General features: G+C 36.0%; 1 protein-coding gene across 18 annotated transcripts in view; it reads right to left on the bottom strand.

Annotated features, from left to right (window-relative positions):
• TRDN (triadin) overlaps positions 1–21,576 on the bottom strand; it is a 362,541-nt gene that overhangs the window by 314,950 nt on the left and 26,015 nt on the right. For all 18 annotated transcript variants that reach the window (XR_007413384.1, XR_007413383.1, XM_035705844.2 and 15 more), the window contains exon 2: positions 4,241–4,450. Coding sequence is in view for 16 of the 18 variants with exons in the window: in XM_035705844.2 (XP_035561737.2) it covers positions 4,241–4,450 (210 nt within the window). In the remaining 2 variants the exon portion in view is untranslated. The remainder of the gene's footprint in view (positions 1–4,240; positions 4,451–21,576) is intronic.

A 21,576-nucleotide genomic window follows, 5' to 3' on the forward strand; every position in this document is an offset into this window, starting at 1 on the left:
AGATGTGACCTCATGATGCCAATCATTCTAATACATCACCTATCTTTTTGCACCCATTGTAATTACAATAAATTTTTATCAGCTAGAGTATTGGATGGCATTTACTCATATCTAAGTATTTACCTCAAACTGTATAGCTTGGGAATATAATTTTCTAAGAGTAGAATAGGTGGTAGCCAGCCTTCAAATTGGTCCCCAGTGATCATTGCCTAATGGTATGCATGCCATTCCGTAGTCTCTTAGGACAATAAATAGGGCTGACCTGCATAACCTAAAGGATTTTGCAGAACTGACAGTATGTGATTTTCAAGCCTAGGTCATAAGAGGCTTTGTGGCTTCTGTCTTGTTCTCTCTTGGTCTGAGAGCAGTCAGTTGCCATGTAGTGAAAACATACCAGCATTACCTTGACAGCCAAATGAATAAGACATCTTGCCAATGGTTCCACTACCACAGAAAGTCGTTCAAACATATCTACAGCCCCAGCCAACTTCTTTACTACAACTTCAAGATATACCCTGAGCCTTTCCCAAGCTCCTGACCTGAGAAAACGGTTTGACATAATAATTGTGGGGTTTTTTTTTTAAGATTTATTTATGTATCTGAGAGAAAGAGGGAGACAGAGAAAGAGAGAACACAGAAGAAGAGGAAGAAGTAGACTCCCCACAGAGCAGGAAGCCTGATGCAGGGCTCCATCCCAGGACCCTGAGATCATGACCTGAGCTGAAGGCAGACACCCAACTGAGCCTCCCAGGCGCTCTTAATTTTTTAAAAAATATTTTTATTTATTTATTTGAGAGAGAGAGATAGTGAAAGAGAACATAGGCAGGGGACGGGGGCAAGAGAAGGGGAGAAGTAGGTTCCCCACTAAGCTGGGAGCTGGACTTGGGGCTCGGTTCCAGGACCCTGAGACCATGACCTAAGCTAAAGGCAGATGCCCAACCAACTGAACTACCCTGGTGCCCCAGTGTAATAAATGTTTATTGTTGTTTTAAACCACTTATTTTTGAGGTAATTTATAATGTAGCAATAGATGACCATTACAAAATATGACAAGTAACATTTCATTTTATAAACGTATTTTATTATTTTTTTGTTCTGATTTTATCAAAGTTTTTTTTTTTAATTTTTAAAGTTGGTCAAAAATGGATGAAATAAAAATTTTATGGTATTTTTTCTTCCTAATATAAGAAATTATTTCAAAATCTAAATGTCAACATTATATATCCTTTAAGAAATGGATAGCAGAAAACTTACTACATCACAGGCACTCAGGTACGGAGATGAATAAGACAGTCCTTGGATAAGTTTAAGTTTCTGAGTGAAACAGATAAGTAAAGAGATACTTATCCTACAGTGTGTTAACTGGTGTTAATACAGCTACCCATAAGGTACCAAGGGAATGAAAGCACAGTGCAGCGAATTTTTCTCAGGAAATCTGAGAATGTTTCACCAAAAAAGGAAGTTAAGTCTTGAAGGATGAGTTCATCTTTCAAGAAAATGGAGGAACGAGTCTCTACTAGTGATATTAATATTCATACAGTGCTTGTGATAAAGCGGGTTCTAGTCTAAGCACTTCCAATATACTCTCTTATATAATCCTCTTAACAATTTTATAACATAGGTACCATTATTGTCCCCACTTTATAGGTGATAAAACTGAGGCAAAGAGAGGCTAAATGACTTTTCTAATATCACACAGGTAGGACATTATAAGATCTGGATTTAATACCAGCAAAATCCAGCACCAGAATTCACATTTTTAACTACTTTACTACATTTTCTGGTTGGGGCGGGGTGCAGTGGGCAGGAGGACAGTAAAGGCAGAGGCCAGGAAGAGTGAGAATGTATGTGTTTCTAGGCAAAGAAAGGAGGAAAGAGTAATAGTAAGGATGGCTGGAAAACAGTTTGCATGACCTGAATTACAAGATGAAAAGGAAAAAAAAAAAAAAAAAAAACAAGATGAAAAGGGAGAGCTAAGCCAAGGCCTTGAACTGCATGCCAAGGAATTTGTACTTTGCAACAGGAAATACTTGGTGAAATTGATGTTTTATGAAGATTAGAGCAATGGTAAAGGGAAGAGTCTGGATGAGGGAGACCAGAAGAAATTGCATTACTGCCTTTAACAGAAAATCCAGGTCTGAAATGTCGTAATGAAGACAGTAGTAACCAGAGAAGGGAGGGGATTCATGAAACATGAGAATTTGTTGGCATTGAGCATGGTGATTGTTCAGGTGTCAGCAGATTTAAAAGATGACTTGCAGGGGTTTTTGTTTTGTTTTGTTTTGGTTTGGTTTTGGTTTTTTTTTTTTTTTTTTTTGGTGTGTGTGTGTAATGGATAGATGGTTAGGTCACTAATAAATATAGGAAACTGGGGGAGGAGGCCTCAATTAGAAGATGTGCCTAATAAACACTCCTTGAAAGAAGAAATGAAATAGCAATAATACAGAGCCTATTTTTTCCCCTCTAAGATGAATGCCAGTCACACAGGCATTATCAATAATACCTAATTACAGCAGTCCAGGGAAGCTCTACCATGGATTGTGAGTGTGTCTTACATTTTAGTAATCTAATCTAAAAATTTAATCATAGGTAGCCGCTCATTTTATAAAATAATTAAGGACAAATTCCTCGCAACGGTAATTTCTGTGGTGTACTTAGTAGATTACTAACTTTTCAAATAGGCGATTAACAAACAATTCTTAAGATATGTCTATTGTAAAACTTGAACTATATTTTATGATCATACTTGACTCTAAAATGTAAATGAATGAAATTCTAGAAAAAGAAAGAATAGGTGAACTATCACAGTTGACATAGACTCAAGGTAAATAAAATTACCTAGGGTACTGTAACCAAGTTTTTCACTTAAAATTCTAGGCCATAATTTTATATTACAGGCATTTCAATTGTATGTTCTTTTAAAAGCCTACGTTATACAGCGTACCAAAAGTATTGCTTATTTAGAGCAGAGGTTCACAGTTCTGGATAAATAGTGTTTTTCTCTGATTGACATCATGGGACTTATCCGCCTGTTAGATAATGCTCACTTTTTTTTTTTTTTTTTTTTGATAATGCTCACTTTAGCACAGCTAGCAATTGTACTGCAAGAGGAATCCCCTCTATCGCTTCTTGGCCTTTTGGCCAAGATCAAGTGTAGTGCAAGAAAAATCATCTCAATCACACCACGTGTCAATAAACCCAAATGATCCAGTTCTATGACTTTGTTATATTTATTCTTACATTTCTCTTACTATAGCCATTGCCTGGCACATATACTGGTTCTTGATAAATGACTGCTGAATGAGTAAAATGCCATAATCAGAAGTAGAGGATCTCTGACGATACAGAATGCAATTTATACCACTTAGAGTGTCTGGGTTCTACTGATTCCACTCCCACTGGAGAAAGAAAATGGGAAGTGGGGATGGGGATGAATGGTGCAAATATGTACGAGTGCATTAAGAGCTTAATGAAATGGTTTTGCTTGTGGTAAAAAGCATAAATTTGTTTGTCTACATAGTTAATATTTATCATACACCTAACTCTTTCCCTCAAGGAACTCACAGTCCATAGAGCATGTCAGATGTGGGAATACACAAATATAATTTTAAAAGAGTTAAAATGCCTTGAACAAAGAGATAAACAGTATAGTCAAAGATTGACTGGGCCATAATGAAAATCTGTCTTTCCTCATTTGTGTTATTCCTGTTTTACTCCAAACCCATGAGAACACATGGCCACTCAAGATGTAGTATCTCATTATCAGTAATTCTGGGAAAATCCTTTTCACACTCTTTATTTTCAGAAACTCAAAATAGGATGTTTTGATGGGAGGAGCAAAGAGAATGTCTGGAAAAGAAGCTTGGAGCCAGATGGAAGAGGGGCTTAAAAATGCTTTACACAATTTTTCACTTGTCCAGAAGTTTTTTTTATTTGGTTCAGTTTGGTTTTAAATTGATAAAATCCCTGTTCCACCAAACTTTTGAATCATTATCTTCGTGAAACTGTAACCTTCAGTTTGTGTTCGGGGTTACAAATATGGAAATACATTTCATTTGAAATCACTCACTACAAGAGGCAAAGAAGAATAGAAGGAAATGGAGGAGAGGGAAACCAGCCTTCCCTGACACTCGAGCACATTCATGGGGAGCTTCATGTCTCACACTAAGATGAAATGACAAGCAACAAAGACGGCAGGATTGCTTCTTTTCATCTAAAACCCACATTCCAGGGATCTTACCTGAAAAGTTTTTGTAATCCACTAGGTCAAACATAACAACGGCAACAGCTGACCATGTGATGATCAGAGCAATGACCAGAAGCCAGGCTGCTGGGGAGCTGAATGTTGTCACTATGTCTTCTGTGACTGTCCTCTTCAGCACTTTTCCAGGGGATTTGGGCACAGATCCATTTTTGCTGTCGATCACAGTTGTGGTAGTAGATGCATTTCCTAATCAAACATTCAGAAGGAAGAATCACAATTTAGAACTTCCTGTCAAATATTAATGACCAAAACCCCCACACAGATTATATATTTATTGGGTTGTTTGCATCATTTTCTATAGTGCACACGCCTCTCAGTGGCAGGGCCACACCTCCTGCCACCTCCCTAGGATTTACCCTAAGCTCTGAAATCCACCTGCCCTAGTGATTAGCATCCCTCCTCTCCTCCACACTGTAAATAATTCCATGGAAGCCACAAACTTTGTCATCACCTTTAATCATTTTTACTTCTCCCTTACTGCCGCCTACATTCACTACCGTCAAAGGCAATGGATTTTTTAGACGAGTTGTTTTTCTGACACCTTTTCCCTTTATTTAGGTTCGTATGTCAGTTCTGAATGTGAGCAAAACTATCTCCCCGGGTGAGAAACGAAATCAATGATCAAGGAGTTCAAATGGATGAAATCCTTTTTGGATATCCTGGTTTAACCATATAATTGACTCTTCCATGGAGGACATTCATTTTTATTTGTGAAGGGGCACAGAAGATCGAAGTGAATGATGTTGGAAAATCTCATTATATCCAGTAACCCTTTTATCCCTGCTTTCAAAGGTCTACATGTTTATGGAGGAAAAGATTCAAAAAATATTTAAAAATAGCAAAATAAATAGATAAATGGATCATTATTTGTAATCTCATGACCCAGAAACAGCTGTTATCAATGTTGTTCTACTTATACCTACTTTTCAGTACATATATTTAAATATATAAATATGTCTTATTTGTTTTTGAAGTCCTCATCACTCTTTCCTTTATTGTTACTAGGCAATATATAATAAACATGTTCTCTTGCGGTATGTATTCCATAAAATACCCACTTCAGTGGCTGCATGGCACGTCACTTCGTGGCTATGCATAATTTAGTAAAAAAGCTTTCTATCTTGGGATACGGTGGATTTTTTTCTCTGCACACATTAATAATTTTTACATTAGGAGATTTTCCCATATATAGAATTTCTGGGACAAATAACATTATTGCTTTTATATCTTTTAGAGTATATATATGTGTTTGAAAATTAGTATATATGTTTGAAATTTTTACATGCCAGGAGTCTCTGTTTTCTTATCCTCGACAATTCTGGGTATTACCGGTGTTCAAACTATTTGCAATCACATAGGGGGAAAATCCTGCTTCATTTGTAATTCTTGGATCACTAGAGATAAGCTTTTGGTATATTTATTTTCCCTTTATATTTTTTATCTTGGGAAATTTTTTGTTCAATGTGCTATAAACCTCCATTTGGTGGTTTAAAACCCGTATGCACATATACATGTACACAATCATATGTCTGTATATATTTATATATCTATGTGTGTGCATGTATATTTATTTATACATATTTATACATTTTTAATAATTGCAAGAGTGTATACATTATGTCATGCATATACATACACAAACACACACATATGATAGCAAAATTTTATCTGATCTTATGTTGTCATTTTTCCCCTCAACTGTTTACCTCTTTTTTTTTTTTTTAAGATTTTATTTATTTATTCATGAGAGACAGAGAGAGAGAGAAAGAGAGAGATGGCAGAGGGAGAAGCAGGCTTCCATGTAGGGAGCCTGACATGGGACTTGATCCGGGGTCTCCGGGATCAGGCCCTGGGCTGAAGGCGGTGCTAAACCGCTGAGCCACCCAGGCTACCCTGTTTACCTCTTTCTTTTCTTTCCTTTTTAAGATTTAATTTCTTTATTTTACAGAAAGAGAGAGAGCATATGTGAGCAGTGGCGTAGGGGAAGAGGGAGAGCGAGAAAGAAACTTAAGCAAACTCCGTACTGAGTATGGAGCCTCATGCTCGGTCTCATGACCCTGAGATCATGACCTGAGTGAAAATCAAGAGTCTGACATTTAACGGACTGAGTCACCCAGGAGCCCAACAATTAACTATTCTTAATTCTAGTTTTTACTTCAAAATTACATTCTCAGACAAAACAAAACAAAACAAAACACTCCAAATTTTCATACTCCTTTGACACTTTTTTTTTTTACCTTTGACACCTTGCACAAAATAAATTTCACCTAAATGGAAAGTAACTACTTGTAGTTACTTTTAGAATGTGCTAAATAACAGCTGGAAGGTTTTAGGGTTTTCAAACTGAAGGGAATTCTTTGTACTCCTTGAAGGCCTCAGAGTGGAATTAAAGTGCTCCTTTCAATCTTTCAACCTCTTTATCTACCTGGCACAATTCTTTCTTTCAGTGAGGTCTAGCTTTATCATGGAAACAGTAAAGCAAAACAGGTCGGCCACAGGTTTTATAGACAAGAGAGATTGGGATTAACTTCCTGGCTAGAAGGTCACTACTGCTTCTCACCTCTGAGTGAGAAACCTCCGTAACTGAGGACGGAGGATGATAAGACTCAATTCGCACGTTTATGATGGTAGAGAAATAACTCACGTCAGTTGCTTGGCAAATCTCCTGCTACATCGAATTATTCAGTAAATGGCAATACAACAGCAACTAAACTATATCTTCATTATTCTCAACATCACCATTGCCATTACTTTTACTGCTACCTCCATGGCTAGTACAACCATTACTAAAATGGTAAGGAAAGGCCAGGAGGGCAAGATTAACCTCAGAAACAACGGTAGAGATTGAAAGACTAACTCTTCAATAAATCCAGGCATTTGTTTTCATTGAATAAGCCTATACGTTAGGCTAAGATATTTTCAGGGAGCCAAGGTAGGATATTAGGACTCCTTCAATGACCTTCTTAATTAATTTACTTCTTGTGATGCAGAAGGACACAGACTGTAATTTATTCATATTAATGGAGAGTGTTTTGGTCTGTTAACCAATCAAGAGAGATGATCTATAACAAAGTTATGTTGTTACAATGCAAATGTTTTCAGCTTCATGGAATTTGTTAAACCAGAGAGACAAATTTTGAAACTTCTAACAGCTGTATACACAGGGTGTTGAGAGTTTGAATCCAGTTCATATGAAAACTCTTAGCTATTGGGGGGGAGGAATGAAAATACTACATGCATAATTAAGTAGTTTAGTTAATAAAGTGTTACTTTTTAAATTTGTTTCTTTACCAATAAATAGTGCTATCCTCTTGACAAGAATAAGTGCCACAAAATCCTATCACTAACTAGGGGGAAAAAATCAAATATGTTCCAAGATATATATTAGTAGGTATTAATAATAACCAAACATAACTAACACAAACATTTCTAGGAGATGATAGTAAATCTAGCCCCATATTTTTAATAGATTAAAAAGCTGATGAGGAGATCAGTGGTAAAATGAATTAATTAAGAATTTGAAATGATTTTAGGTCGAAATTAACAATAGCGACAACCTTTCTTTCCTGAAAAGCTATGTGAATACATATCCCAAGGTCATGAACTCAATTTAGTTGAAATGTTAGCAACATGGAAAAATACCTTTAAAAAATAGATTTCACACACTGTACTTGAGATGGATCTCAAAGAAGGAAAAATTAGAACGAACTCATATCATATCCTTTCATTGATTTTTGTGCCAAATTCCCATCACTTCTAACGGCAGTTCTGAAAATGGATGAAGGATAGGAGTGCTTCGAAGTGCAATTTAAGATCCAAGTGGGGCTACAAGTGAATCAAACCTTCGGAATAATGATTTGCTGGAGAGTAAGTGAATTACAAGTGTTTAGGAGAGGCCACCTGAAAGTTGATATGTTGCTAATCTCCAGTTTTTTAACCTCTGGAAGACTTCCTACTACTGCTATATGGAGAACACCAGAAGAATTGCTTTTGCACTTCAGACTCACTTCAGTGAACTATGTGTTAGAGAGTATTTCTGTAGGCAATATCATACACACCTGCTTGGTATCTTGAAACCAAAAGAACAAATTTACTAGGATTTGATACAAATTAGTTGAATCTTGGTCACATTTCCTTTTTCCTGGTCACATCTTTAAGCAACAAAAAAATTTTAAAGGGACAAGAATTTCCATATTTCTTCTTCTTTTTTTATCAGAAAAATGAGAAACTATAAATTCAGAAAGCAATGCAAGTTTAGTGTTAAAATGTGAACTTTCAGATTTAAAAGTACTGATATTATTATGAATCCCAAATTTTATCGCACCTCATAATCCTGCCAAAATAATTATGGTATGATATATTAAATGAATGAAAATGTTAAAATCAAATGATTTTTATATTTTTTTCCTCTCTTTTTGTCTTCACATCCTCAAAATTTCCACTTAAAAACTAATCAAGGCTCAAAGATGTTGAAAATATATTCTGTGCATCCAACTCAGAAGGCAAAACTATAAGCAATTTGAAAGTAATCTGAAGGTTATACAGCTTACAGAAAATTATGTGTTTCCTTTGTTATGGAAACACACTAAATTGTACCTTTCATTTTCCATTCAAATTTACTGCAGAAGCCACACCGAGCCAAGAGGAATAAAATGGAGGGGAAATAAATTGCCTTCTCTGACAGCTGGTCAAGATAAATGTGAAGAGCAGAGTGTGTAATCTGAGATTATTTAATGTTTGAGAAGTACTTTGAAGATGACAAGAGCTAGTTATTGATATGGTGGAAAAAATGAGAGGTAAATATTACTGAGAAATTTGACATAGGCAATGCTCCTGGAAAGTTGGCATCGCAGAGCAGCCAGGATATGTGACGGTACTTTCCATGCCTACTCTTTCATTCCATTCCTTCTGATTTCATACAAATTACTTTGATTGCCAGAAGGCTAAAATCAGCTTCAAAAGAAGTGGGGACTTGGCTGAAAGGCCGTGTGACTCTGTACCATACAGTAAAATTAGGGGCTGCTTATGTAATGATGATTCCAAAGACCCAGTTTTGTAGTCAAGTTAGGCATTGAAGACTAAATCATATGCCTCCTAAAAGAAGTCACTTAACCTCATCATGCCTTATTAATCAGATCAAACTGCCAAGTACACTCGCCCATTATTATTCCTAGGGGAAACTGACAATGTAATCTCTTCCAGGATGCTCAAGAAAGACACCTATATTCTAGAATGGTATAAATAAAATATTACATTCTTATTATGTTAAAGCATTAATTATGAATTTTGCATTTTCCAATGTGATGTGGTTTGTGGAGTACTCCAATGTTGTATTTTTCTTTCAAAAATATGAGAACAAAGGACGGAGAGGGAGTATATACTACAATGGCATTATAGAAATATGTTTTGTTCCAAAATTATATTAAGAATGTAATTCCCAATTACAAGTAAGAATGACCTTTACTATATTTCAGTGTTTCAGAAAACACATGTAAGTAAGAATTTTGGAGAACCATTGCTAAAAAGATCTTTTGGCAAGTAAAGTTGAAAAATGAAAAATCCATCTTTTATCAATCCTGGTGTCTGCAGAATGTCCATGTATCACAAACATAGACATCTGTGACAATTAAATTATATTTTTCTACAAGTATATATAAATTGAATGAAAATAGGTTTTGAGAGGCAAGATATACCATGACAATTCACAAAAACGTCTCTGTCAAAATAATCCTAGGTGCTTTGAGATATATTTTTTAGATAATTGTGTGTGTGTGTGTGTGTTTGATAAACCATAATAAATACCTAGAGTAATTTTTTTAAAACTTTTTATTTATTTATGATAGTCACACAGAGAGAGAGAGAGAGAGAGAGGCAGAGACATAGGCAGAGGGAGAAGTAGGCTCCATGCACCGGGAGCCCCACGTGGGATTCGATCCTGGGTCTCCAGGATCGCGCCCTGGGCCAAAGGCAGGCGCCAAACTGCTGCGCCACCCAGGGATCCCCCTAGAGTAATTTTTAAAAGAATTCAGATTCTAGGCACTTGAAAAAAAAAACCCTATTTTTTCTCTTTCAAGGTAAAAGTGGCTTTGTCTCACACCAGAAACAGATCTCCTGCTAATTTCAATGAAAACCTTAAATTGCCACATTTTCTCTGAGATTTTTAAGATGCAATCATTGTAATGATATTTCAGAGAATGATTTAGCAACCTAATCTACCTACAGAGGTAGCCAATATATACTTATTTTTTGCATTAACTAATAATCCTTCCTATCAATCCACTCCCTATATTCTTCCAGCAGATGAGTTTTTTTTTTTTTTTTTCTAGTGGTAGAACTAGAAAGTGAACCCTCATTTAACGTCCAGCCATAAGGCTGGTTCTTTAAAACAAGCATGACCATTCAGAACACCCTTTTGCCTATGACCATATAGGGATGGACAATCAGAATCCTCCACCTTTTTTTGTGGAGCTATTGAATGACATTCAATTTCTGCTGAGGTAGGCAAGCTGGTGGGGTCTACCAGTAGTCCTCTAGCCCATTGGTTAGAGAGTCTGTTGCAAGATGGAAGGAGGCAGGATCCAGATTCCACTGTGTAGGTTCACAGAGCCAGCTGTGTTTAGAGTCAGAAAGACCTCTGGACTTTCCAGTTATATGAGAATATATAAAATATTTTGGTTATGTTTGTATTACTAGCCATCACAGTTTCTGAGTGATGCTCTGGCTATGGCTAGGGATGCAAATAATTCTTTTCCTTCAATGTTTGTGTTATGAGGAATGATCATTCAGAACAATCTATCCAGATTCTTTTTAAATTATTCTCATTTTTGAAAAATAAAATCTCTTCATTTTCAAGTGGCTTCATTGTCGTGGTTCTACATAAAAAGAAATCTTTTGGTGTTTTCAGGGTCAAATTCAGATATTGGGGTACTCTTTCTAAGAAGAGGTCACTTGTGTTCTGGGTGAGTGAGAGGCAGGATCTCTCTTCCTGAGTGGTAGTCCCTTACCATGACCCACTAGTCCATTTTTCAGTTTAGTAGCCCTTCCTACAAATTAAAAGAGATGTCTTTTTTTTTTCTTTTGTTAACTCTGGTAAGCTCAGCCTGCCCTTACCTTTTGAACTTTTCATCTTCAACTTAGCAGTTACTACTATTTCTACAAATAGTAAACTGACTTTAGAGATGAAGAGCTATAATGATTACGTAACTAGAGTTCATTTTTTGAAACAAAATGTGTTGAGCTCCTAACACATTAGAGATAAAATGCATTGTGTTTTACCAATTTAAAGTGGGCAAGGATTTCTGATGAATTCCTTTCTTTCTATTAAAAAAAAACAAAACAAAAAACTCCTCTCTTAAAATCTAACTTAAGAATTTCAACTCCTTAGTGCTATTTCTGTGTTCTTTTGAAATAAACACTATTATTTCTAGCTATGATTATATGTTTTTGATAAATACAATGACATAAAATCATCCTGACTTTTGGAGAGTTCTTTTTTTTGTTGTTGTTTAACAAGTTTCTAGGTTGAGAGTAAGTGATATATTTTTTTAAGATTTTATTCATTTATTCATGAGAGACACAGAGAGAGAGAGAGAGAGAAGCAGAGACACAGGCAGAGGGAGAAGCAGGCTCCATGCAGGGAGCCTGACGTGGGACTCGATCCCAGATCTCCAGGATCACGCCCTGGGCCGAAGGTGGCACTAAACCTCTGAGCCACCTGGGCTGCCCTGATCTACCTTTTCATAGCACGTAGTACTTCAGCACTTTTTACACTGTGAGGTCCTAGTAAACAATAAATGTGAAAAACCATAAGTTTTGCTAAAAGGAATCAGCTTTTAAAAAGTACCATGCTAAATAACCACAATATTTCTGCATATATTTACTAAATAATGTCAATAATTAAGCAGACACACCTTTTTCTAATGAGGCAATTAGAACTAGGATCTGCAACGTTATTAGGGTTGTTGCCGCCCAAAGGTGCAACATCTGGTTTCTATAACCAGCTCAGGCACAGTAAATGTGCAGATGAATAAAACTGCTGATGGTCAACTTACAAATACATGCTGACGTATCATCTTAGTCGGTGAGGGCTCCCATAACAAAATACCACAGACTGGATATCTTAAGAGAAATTTTTTTTTCTCACAGTTTTGGAGGCTAGAAATTCCAGAAGACAGTGTCAGCACCATCAGATTCTGGTGAGGACTCTCTTCCTGGCTTGCAGATGGTTGCCTTCTCACTGTGTCCTCTCATGGGATAGACAGAGCAAGAAAGCTCTCTACCATCTCCTGTTATAAGGGAACTAATTCCATCATTAGGGCTCCACCCTCATAATCTCATCTATGCCTAATTGCCTCTTTAAGGCCCTCTCTCCAAATACTATCATGTTGGGGATTACAGCTTCAACACGTAAATTTGGGAGTGACATGATTCAGTCCATAACATGCATATTTCTATTTGATTATTTAAAAATTGGTCAATGAATATTAATATATTTTAACATTAATAAGCATAGCTATTTTGATAGAGCTATATATTTCATGTTAAAATAATAGAAATCATGGCCACGGTCCATTACTACCAATACATTCCCTAGTTGCCCAAATCAAAATGTCAGAGGGTACTACATATCGTGAGGTAGTTTAAGGATGGAAATTCATCAACAATATCCATGAGATCACCTTTTTATAACAATTATTTTGACAGATTCAATCTGATTTATTTTAGGAAAATAATCCATCCTCACCTCATAAATGCAGGAAATATCATGCAAGAAGATAAGCTGTCTTAGGGTCTGTCTGATTTTATAAGTTTGAGGTTTGGGGATAGAACCCACAGAAAGTCTCTCAAATTTTGTGGATTTGGTTTCAGGCAAACAGAAGTAGACTGGTTTCTAGCAAATGTGATTTGAACAGGACAGGCATAAAATCCATAAACTATACTGAAGTTCTTTTGAGAAATTAATTTTCTAGCATTTTATGTTTGGGTTGACTCCATTTTCTTCCTGGGCCAAATATGCATAATTGAAATGTTTTACCTAGCCCCAGCATTCCTCCTACTAAATTGCATTCATTGTCATTGAATCACAAACTTACTGAAATAGAAAAGGCTTGAGTAATGGCATGCTATTTCAATTCAGAAAAAAAATACTGAACTCAGTGCTTCAAAATCATTAGCTTTTCATGATTTGTTGATTCTAATGTGTGTTTTTTCCTTTCTTTTTCTTAAAGATATTTTCATGGAAATCAACTATTCCTTAAGAATTAGTCAACTCCTGTTGCTTTTACCCAATGTGGAATCATAATCCTACCATTGCAGTGTCACAATAGCTTCTACTTTATTTTCATTAAGGAAGTGTGACAATCTCCCCCGAAACCCTCCATAAAGGCACACAGGTATTCATACTCCTTTCACATATATGTATTCAGTAATAATAATAAGGACTCCATGTAAAGCTTCTTCTTAAAACTATACTCATATAAGATAATGGGTTTCTCACATTCTCATCAGCAACATTCAGGAAATTTAAGAAAATGCAAGAACGAAGATCTAAATTTCTTTCAAGTTTACTTCTCTGTATGAGTTCTTAGGTAATTGTTTCATGAATCAACCTGGCTCGTTTTTTGATATACTCAAATATAAATAAAACTGAACCTATGTTTTCTATTTATAAGGAAATTTCCCTCCATTAGTTGGAAAAGCAGTGATAATTTAAAAATTTCATCTTTTTCATATGTACATGTAAATGAATAAGGATATTTTAGAGTACATAACCACTTGTATAGCCAATTTAACATTATATAACCAATAATAGAGTATATAACCACTAATTTAATTGAGTACCCCAGGGATTTTTAAAATAAAAGTTGTAAGAAAGTATCATTATTTTTTGCATCTTTAAATTAAGAATAACATAAATGGACACTTTCTATAGTTACCCCAGATTTAATGTTATCGCCATAATTTGACTGAAAATAGATCCATCAAATTCTTTAAATCTTCAATGAAGCAAAATAATAATTTTCGTGAAAAAAGATAAATACTTAGAATTAAGCACTACTGTAATAGGATATGATTATATTTTGTTTAACTTGAACTCACATCATTACTAAGCTACTTGAAAAGTTCAGAACAGAGCGGCATAGCCAGAGCTTTCACCTTTCTCGATTGAGTCCATGTACCTCATGAAGAAAATGCAGGCGAAAAATTTAGAGAGAGATAAAATTTGCTGTGTTGTTTAAAATCATTTAATCTATAGGAAAAAAGCAGCTTCCTGTGCCTTTCAAGGACTTCTAAATGAGCTTGTGGCTCCTTTATGCATTTCTGAAAAGAACATTAAGGTATCCATGCTCATATTTTAAAAATGCAAGCAATTAGGTAAACACAAATAATACTTTATACAAATCTTTCTTTTAAGGAGTCCATAGAGTTTTAGAAACAGCTGATAAAGCTGCACATCTATAGAACAGAACAAGTATTCTCATCCTCTTTGATACGAAAGGAAACTGAAACAGGGGAGTTAAATAGAACCAGTTTTTTAAAGTCTACTCATTGTCAGAGTTTCCAAAGAATTAGTATTGCTTAGTCCCCAATATTAAATCTTCTGAATTGTTTGTCCAAACAGACCAAATACTGATCTTAAACTTAATGTCTGGAAGATGCCACTCATTGGCAACTAATAAAAGGCTTTGTCTCTGGCCAATTACAGTTCTGAAATAAAACAATTTTAAAAAGCAAAGATAAAAACAAAATGATGAATAATTGAACTTTTTTTTAACTCCTTCACACTCTTCAACATTTCAGTTTTACTAGGAAGAAGAGCAGTCTTTTGATTGAGTTGTCTAGAGATAAAATTATATCCTTAGCACCTCAAGGAGTAGGAAATAAATGGAAAATTAGGACCTGGTCCTCTAAGAACCTGCTTGGTATTTACTGTCAGGTTAGACTCAACTATGGTATCAGTACTGGGGAGTGGACAAGAGAAGCCACTATCCTCAATCAGCCCAGGGTTAATTCCAAGTGTTGGGACCATCAGTGTTACAGAGAATGGTGAAATCCCCTATCCTCTCATTTTAAACAGCTTATCTGAATAGGATTTTACTATTGACAGACCAGTATTTCTGACATTTAGATCATTCAGAGCAGTTATTTCTATGGAGTGAGCATTTTTATAAGCTTTATTTGACTAAGCTTATTCAAGCATTACAACTGCATTAGTATCAGCAAGCCATAGCAGATTCCATAAAGCAAGCTTTATAGAATTGTGGTTGCCCAATAGCATACTCTTTTGGAAATTACTAAGCAGCCTTCCCTCGAGTAACACAGCTCTAGTGCCATGCTTTACAACATGTTTGAAATCCAATGTCTCTATCTTAGAAGAGGAGAAAACAAATGGAAAGCAGTTCAGGATTCTTTTTTTTTTTGTTTACATTAAAAAATCACTTTCCTTTTTAATTTTATAACAAAAGGAGAACACATTAATATTCAAATTTGAATATTGAACTCTTTGGTTCAGCATTAGAGGAAGTTCTTCAAAGATAGCATTGATTCTTTTCCACATCTTACTTCTGATTAAATGTGTCTCCTATAAAAGACTCTACAGATCGTAAAAAGAATCACATCATAAAAAAAGTTTTGCTAAGGCAGTTTTCAGGAGAAAATTATAATGGCTAATATTCTAGTCCCAAAACTGATCATAATTATATTGCTTTAGGCTTCTATAGCATCTCTGTTCCAAAGAAACTAAAAATCGTCACACAAGCCAGACTTTCTGGGGAGATATATATGGATATATACATGATTTCCTGGGAGAAACAGTCATTTCAGAAGCCACAGTTACTCATAAAGAACATTTGGTTAATAATCAAAGGAGATCATATGGGTGAGGTTTGTCAAATCTTAATATGGTAAAAAGTTGATTTGTCATTTGGCAAGAATTAAACATCAGTTTGCTAGGGCAGTCATAACAAAGAACCACAAATTGAGTGACTTAGAAATTTTTGCCTCATGGTTCTAGAAGCCCAAAATCTAGAGTCAAGGTGTTGTTCCTTTTGAGAACAATGAGGAAAAATCCTCCAGAACCCTCTCCTGGGCTTATAGATGGCTGACTTCCTGTTCATACAACATTCTCGTTGTGTGCATGTCTATCTCAAAATTTTCCCCTTTCTATATGGAAACCAATCAGATTGGCTTGGAGCCCATGCTGTTGACCTAATTTTAGCTTGATTGCATCTGTGAAGATTCTATCTCCAAATAAGGTCACATTCTGAGGTATTGGTGAGTCAAGTATTCAACTTACAGATAATGGGTAGGGGTACACAGTCCAACCCATGACAAGTACTACATGGTCTCTTCGCCATATTATCACCAAAATTATCTTGTGAAAGATTAAGTTAAATCTATTCTAAGGCATTACCATTAATGACTTACGTAAAATGAAGCCTTGCGTTAATCAAATTGTCAAGAAAGTTTTAATTCTTTTTCAAATTGCAAAGGTAACTTGAAACTGTGAAATTATTCAAATGGTGGCCTTGGTAATAATGCTCTATTATTTTCCTTCTGTTATAGAAACATTAAATTTTGAAAATATTTGTATGTATAAATATTTGTATTTTAAAATATGTATGTACATATAAACATACAAACACCACAAGTCAGGCAAATGCCATCAACATATTTTAATGAAATGATAGATTATCAAAACCCAAAGTAACTGCAACTAGGTCAGATATTTAACATAGCTTCTTATCTATTCATTTTTTCACTAAATTGAAGCATTAGATTCCTTTAACCAGATATTTCATATTTTTATGTCTTAATATATAAACCATAGTGTAAATAAAGGAATCAACATTCATGGATGTTATGTTTTCAGAGAAAATTTTATTATAGGTTGTAGACTTTATATGATTTAATTATAACATGTCATAAAAAAAGTAATGATTGCTAAATCAAAATATTTACAATAAAAATGTTTCTCCAAAGAATATATGCTTCCTTCACTTATCCTAGAAAAAGAATAATTTGCTCTAATAATTAAGAAATGCCTAATGCATTAGTGTAATTAAACAGAATGAAATCCTAGCTATAATATTTGTTGATTGATCCTAAGAAAATTTACCCAGCAAAATCTACTGCCCTCACATATTTATAACACTGGAAACTGTTTAGGGTTAATAAATGACTTAAGAGCCATAATGCAAAATGTCAAAAAATAGATTTGGACATATTTTTTATTGTTATTTAGATACATCTTTGGTGTTAAAAAAGAAAGTCTTTCTATTTATCATTCTTTCCCGAGGAATACTCAGTAGCCAAATCATCATTCTTTAGCGAAAAGGCCTAACAACTGAAATAAAAAATAAACACAAACAAGCAAAAATAAGTCTAAATATGGTTCCAGCCCAGGATATGCCTCTGTAATATGGAAACAGTGTAGTTACCCTGTCTGCAAGAACCACATTTCCTTATTCATAAAATAACTACAATGTGTGAACCCATAGATTCCATAACATGACTGAAATGCATTCATAGCAAAATAGAAACATCTCCTGGTTTCCTGCAAATTGTTTCTCATGAAACTGAAACTGAGTATAATCTATAAAATCTAAGTCTTAATTATGTAAAGCAGAACATTTTAATGAAATCATTTATTAATTTATTCCATTGTTCATTTGTACTTTTCATAGATCTTATGAATAAAAGTCTTTTTAAAAATTCATTATTCTAGTAGCGCTTCCTTCGACACAATATTTTATTATTTTTCATATGGCACTTTCTGCAGTCACATCCTCCTCAGATTCTGTGACCTAAAGCAAGCTATTAATGAATGGGACAAAATCAATTTGCCCTGCAATGGATCCTGATGAAAGACTGAATAGCTGCTAAGTGGACTTTTCCATAAATAGATTTGCAAATCTAAATGAGAAATTAAAAAGCATTCAAGAATTCTTTTTATCTTCTTTTAAAGATGGCTTTGGTTCTTCTGAAAGGAAAGAGTAACCAGAGAAAGCCTTGTCAGGTCATCTTAAAAAGACATTTAGAATATGCCACAGGTCCACAGCAAACGGTTAGGGATGGAGCAAGAAACTGGGAGCTGGGGTAGGGCCGACTGGGGAACCCTGGGGGTATCACATACCTGTCTGCAAGAGGTCAGGCTCTGCAAATGTAAAGCAGGGGTTGGCCCCTCCCTTCCTACAGTGACCAAAATCAGGTGACAGGGAAAGGATGTGAAAATTCTTCAAGGAAAACCATAGTGCTCAGGAAATGCTGTTAAGGGAATGTGACCTATAGCAAAGTCCTAGGTGCATTAGATGTGCTTGTACACAAGCAGCACAAATCCAACGGACTGTGTAATTGCCAGCTCCACCTCTGAGGCCCTGTTACCTCCGATCCCTCATCCCTTCCAGTTAGTTATACACTCCAGCAAACCCAGAATGCATTCTTCGGTGAACTTGAGTGCTCCACAGCCTAGGTCTGAAATAACTCCACCTGATTCTCCACCTTGCCCCTTCCTCCTTCTTCCGGATTCCACTTACTGAAACATGACCACACTTACTCATTTATTATTGTCTTTTGTCTATTTTCCATGTTTTCCTGCTATGGTGGCCCAGTTGAGCTGCTGCAACTGAGATCATATGGCCCAGCGAATCTACAGTATTTACTGTCAGGCCCTTTACAGGAAAAGATTGCCAATTCCTGCTCTTTGGGTTTGGGAGAACAACTGACAAAGTAGGAACTTAAAAATAGATATTTAATGGTTTTAAAATTGGGGAATAGTAACTGAAGCTAGCATTTATTAAATGTTTATCAGGCGTAGAGGAGGTATATGGCACGGTGATGGAAAAGGACGGTGCTGGGTTAGAATCCTGGCTTTTCTCCTTTCTAGCTACTGGCCCTTAGTGCTCACCTGTGAAACCTAGATCATTAAAATGACCTCATCGGGTTATCATGAGAAACAAAATATTTAGCATGGTGGTAGGCAGAGTAACTATTAATTCCTTTCCCTCTCTTGTTCACGTTCTCCTTAACTTAATCTCTTATTGATAATAGTGGTAAGTATTCTTCCAAATAAATATAGCCCTTTTTAAGATTTATTTATTTATTTTAGAGTGACAGAGTGGGAGTGTGAGGCTCAGAGGGAAAGGGAGAAGGAATCTCAAGCAGACTCCACGCAGAGCAAGGAGACTTGCGTGGGGCTTAACCTCAGGACCATGAGATCATGATCCTGAGACTATGACCTGAGTCAAAACCAAGAGTCCAGAGTTTAGCCAACTCTGCCACCCAGGTGCCCCTACATATGGCCTTTTTAAAAGTCTCTTTTAGGGGGAAAATGACTCCAGTTCCATCCAGTCATTCATTTTGCCTGTATCGCTAAAGTACCAAGATTAAACTTCTTTTTCAAGTATATGATAATTGAGGTTATATAACTGAGAATGTAAGCCCCGAGGGCTCAGAAGTTCATTCCTTTGAAGAGACTACATTGCAAAGTATACAACTGATGTTCACCTCACTCAAAACCACCATTATAATAAAGCCAAGAAATGTAAACAATTCAGAAATGTATTTCTCCAACCAACGTTCAGAACCCATAATGGGTAAAATCCTGCATTTCCATTCATATGAAAACCTCATAGTGTTTTAAATGTATTAACCACCAATTACAGAAAGCACAGCATTGCCGTTTTTGTTCATCTCTTCCACAGCTTGGTGCTATTCTTTATTCTAAACAGGCACGGGGTCCCGAAGGATTTTCTCGTAAGGTAGTTATTTGGAGCACAAATGTATTTCCCCATTTTAATTAAAGGATGTTATGAAGGTTGGTTATGGTCTCAATATGCCCATCAAAACCTTTTTAATATGATGCAGCTGAATTGTTATACAAATAAAACTGTAGACATGCTCATGCTTTTTTATGTGTTTGTATATTATCTACCTCAGGGATGGGAGCGAGGCCCAGCCGGCTCAGGCCTCAGCTCTATCAGGCAGCCTGAGATATAAACCTCCCGGGTGAGTTAATTGTCCCTCCTGGATGCTTGCAGACCACCCTCTTTGTACATTTACCTGAGACCTAACATATTATATTGCAATTACCTGTTTATTTTTCTGAGTCTCCCACTGGAATGTAAGCTCCTTGAAGCTTCTAATATTTGGTTGCATATTTCTGGTGCCCAGTGCAGTGATTGGCTCTACGTAAATGTTACTGAACTGTTGTGGTGACCTGAATATAAATGCCTCATGGTGGTTTTGCTCCAAACATGGGTACTGTTAGAGAATGAGCCACCACCACCCCCATGCCCTCTGTATTATCAGTCTCAGGCAGTTGTTCAAGGGCATGTTTTGCATGTGCCCCTTTATCAGCAGATTATCACAGTGTGTGAAGTCTTGGTAACATGTGAGGCAAAGGTGCACTTCTTCCCCCCAAGCCCCCAGAGGGTCGACAAGTGGAACATTGCTGAACCCCAGCCACTTTCTTTAGCTCTCTAGGAGAAAGGAGCCAAGAACAGCAGTGTGCTCTTCTGAGAATGACACAGAAACAGGCAGAGCGAGTCAACAATGGAGTGAACTGGTGAGGAATCCTGAGAGCAAGGGCTAAGGAGAAAGACAGGTGGCTTTGCTATCTGAAAATAAAGGAGGAGTGAGAACAAAGTTTGTGGGTGCAGGAGCAACAGTAGCTGTTCTCAGCCTTTTGGGGGTCCTAAGTCTTGTCCAAGTACAGCTGCATAGGGATGGAATATAAATTCAGAATTTTGTGTTAAGAAACATCCAACATCTCTGGTTCTAAGTGGTGAGGGAAGAGGGCTATGGAAGAAGAGCAACTGCCATCATATTCACAGGTAATTAGAAGCATCTCTGGGAGGTGTTCGTAGGTACAGGACTAACGTATTGTCCCTTTTTTGCTTTCTAAATTTGAGCTCTGAAGAGCATGATTCTGCCTTAATACAGCACAATTGTATCTATTGAATAGCAATGCATGCATTTATGGCTCTTTTTAATCATCTTTTTTGAGTCCTTAAAAAACTAAAATAATTTATTATTTATATTGTACTTATCAGTTAAAAAACTGAACACAAGTGAAAATTTGCTAATGCGAAAAAAACCTTTATTTTAAATGTATGCCATGTGTATCTGATTTTTCATCCTTCCTTCACTCCCTCAGCCAACCATACTTGACGGCTTATTTGTGTTAGAGTGAAGGCTGGTCAAAGATGGCTATTTGAGGCATTGCATAATTAAATGCGAGATGATAAATATTAAATATTTGCATATAGATTTTTAATAAAGATCTTAGCACTAAAGTTTTATACTCTCCTGGA

This window comes from Canis lupus, chromosome 1 (genome assembly GCF_003254725.2).
Source record: "Canis lupus dingo isolate Sandy chromosome 1, ASM325472v2, whole genome shotgun sequence".
NCBI classification, from domain to species: Eukaryota; Metazoa; Chordata; class Mammalia; order Carnivora; family Canidae; genus Canis; species Canis lupus.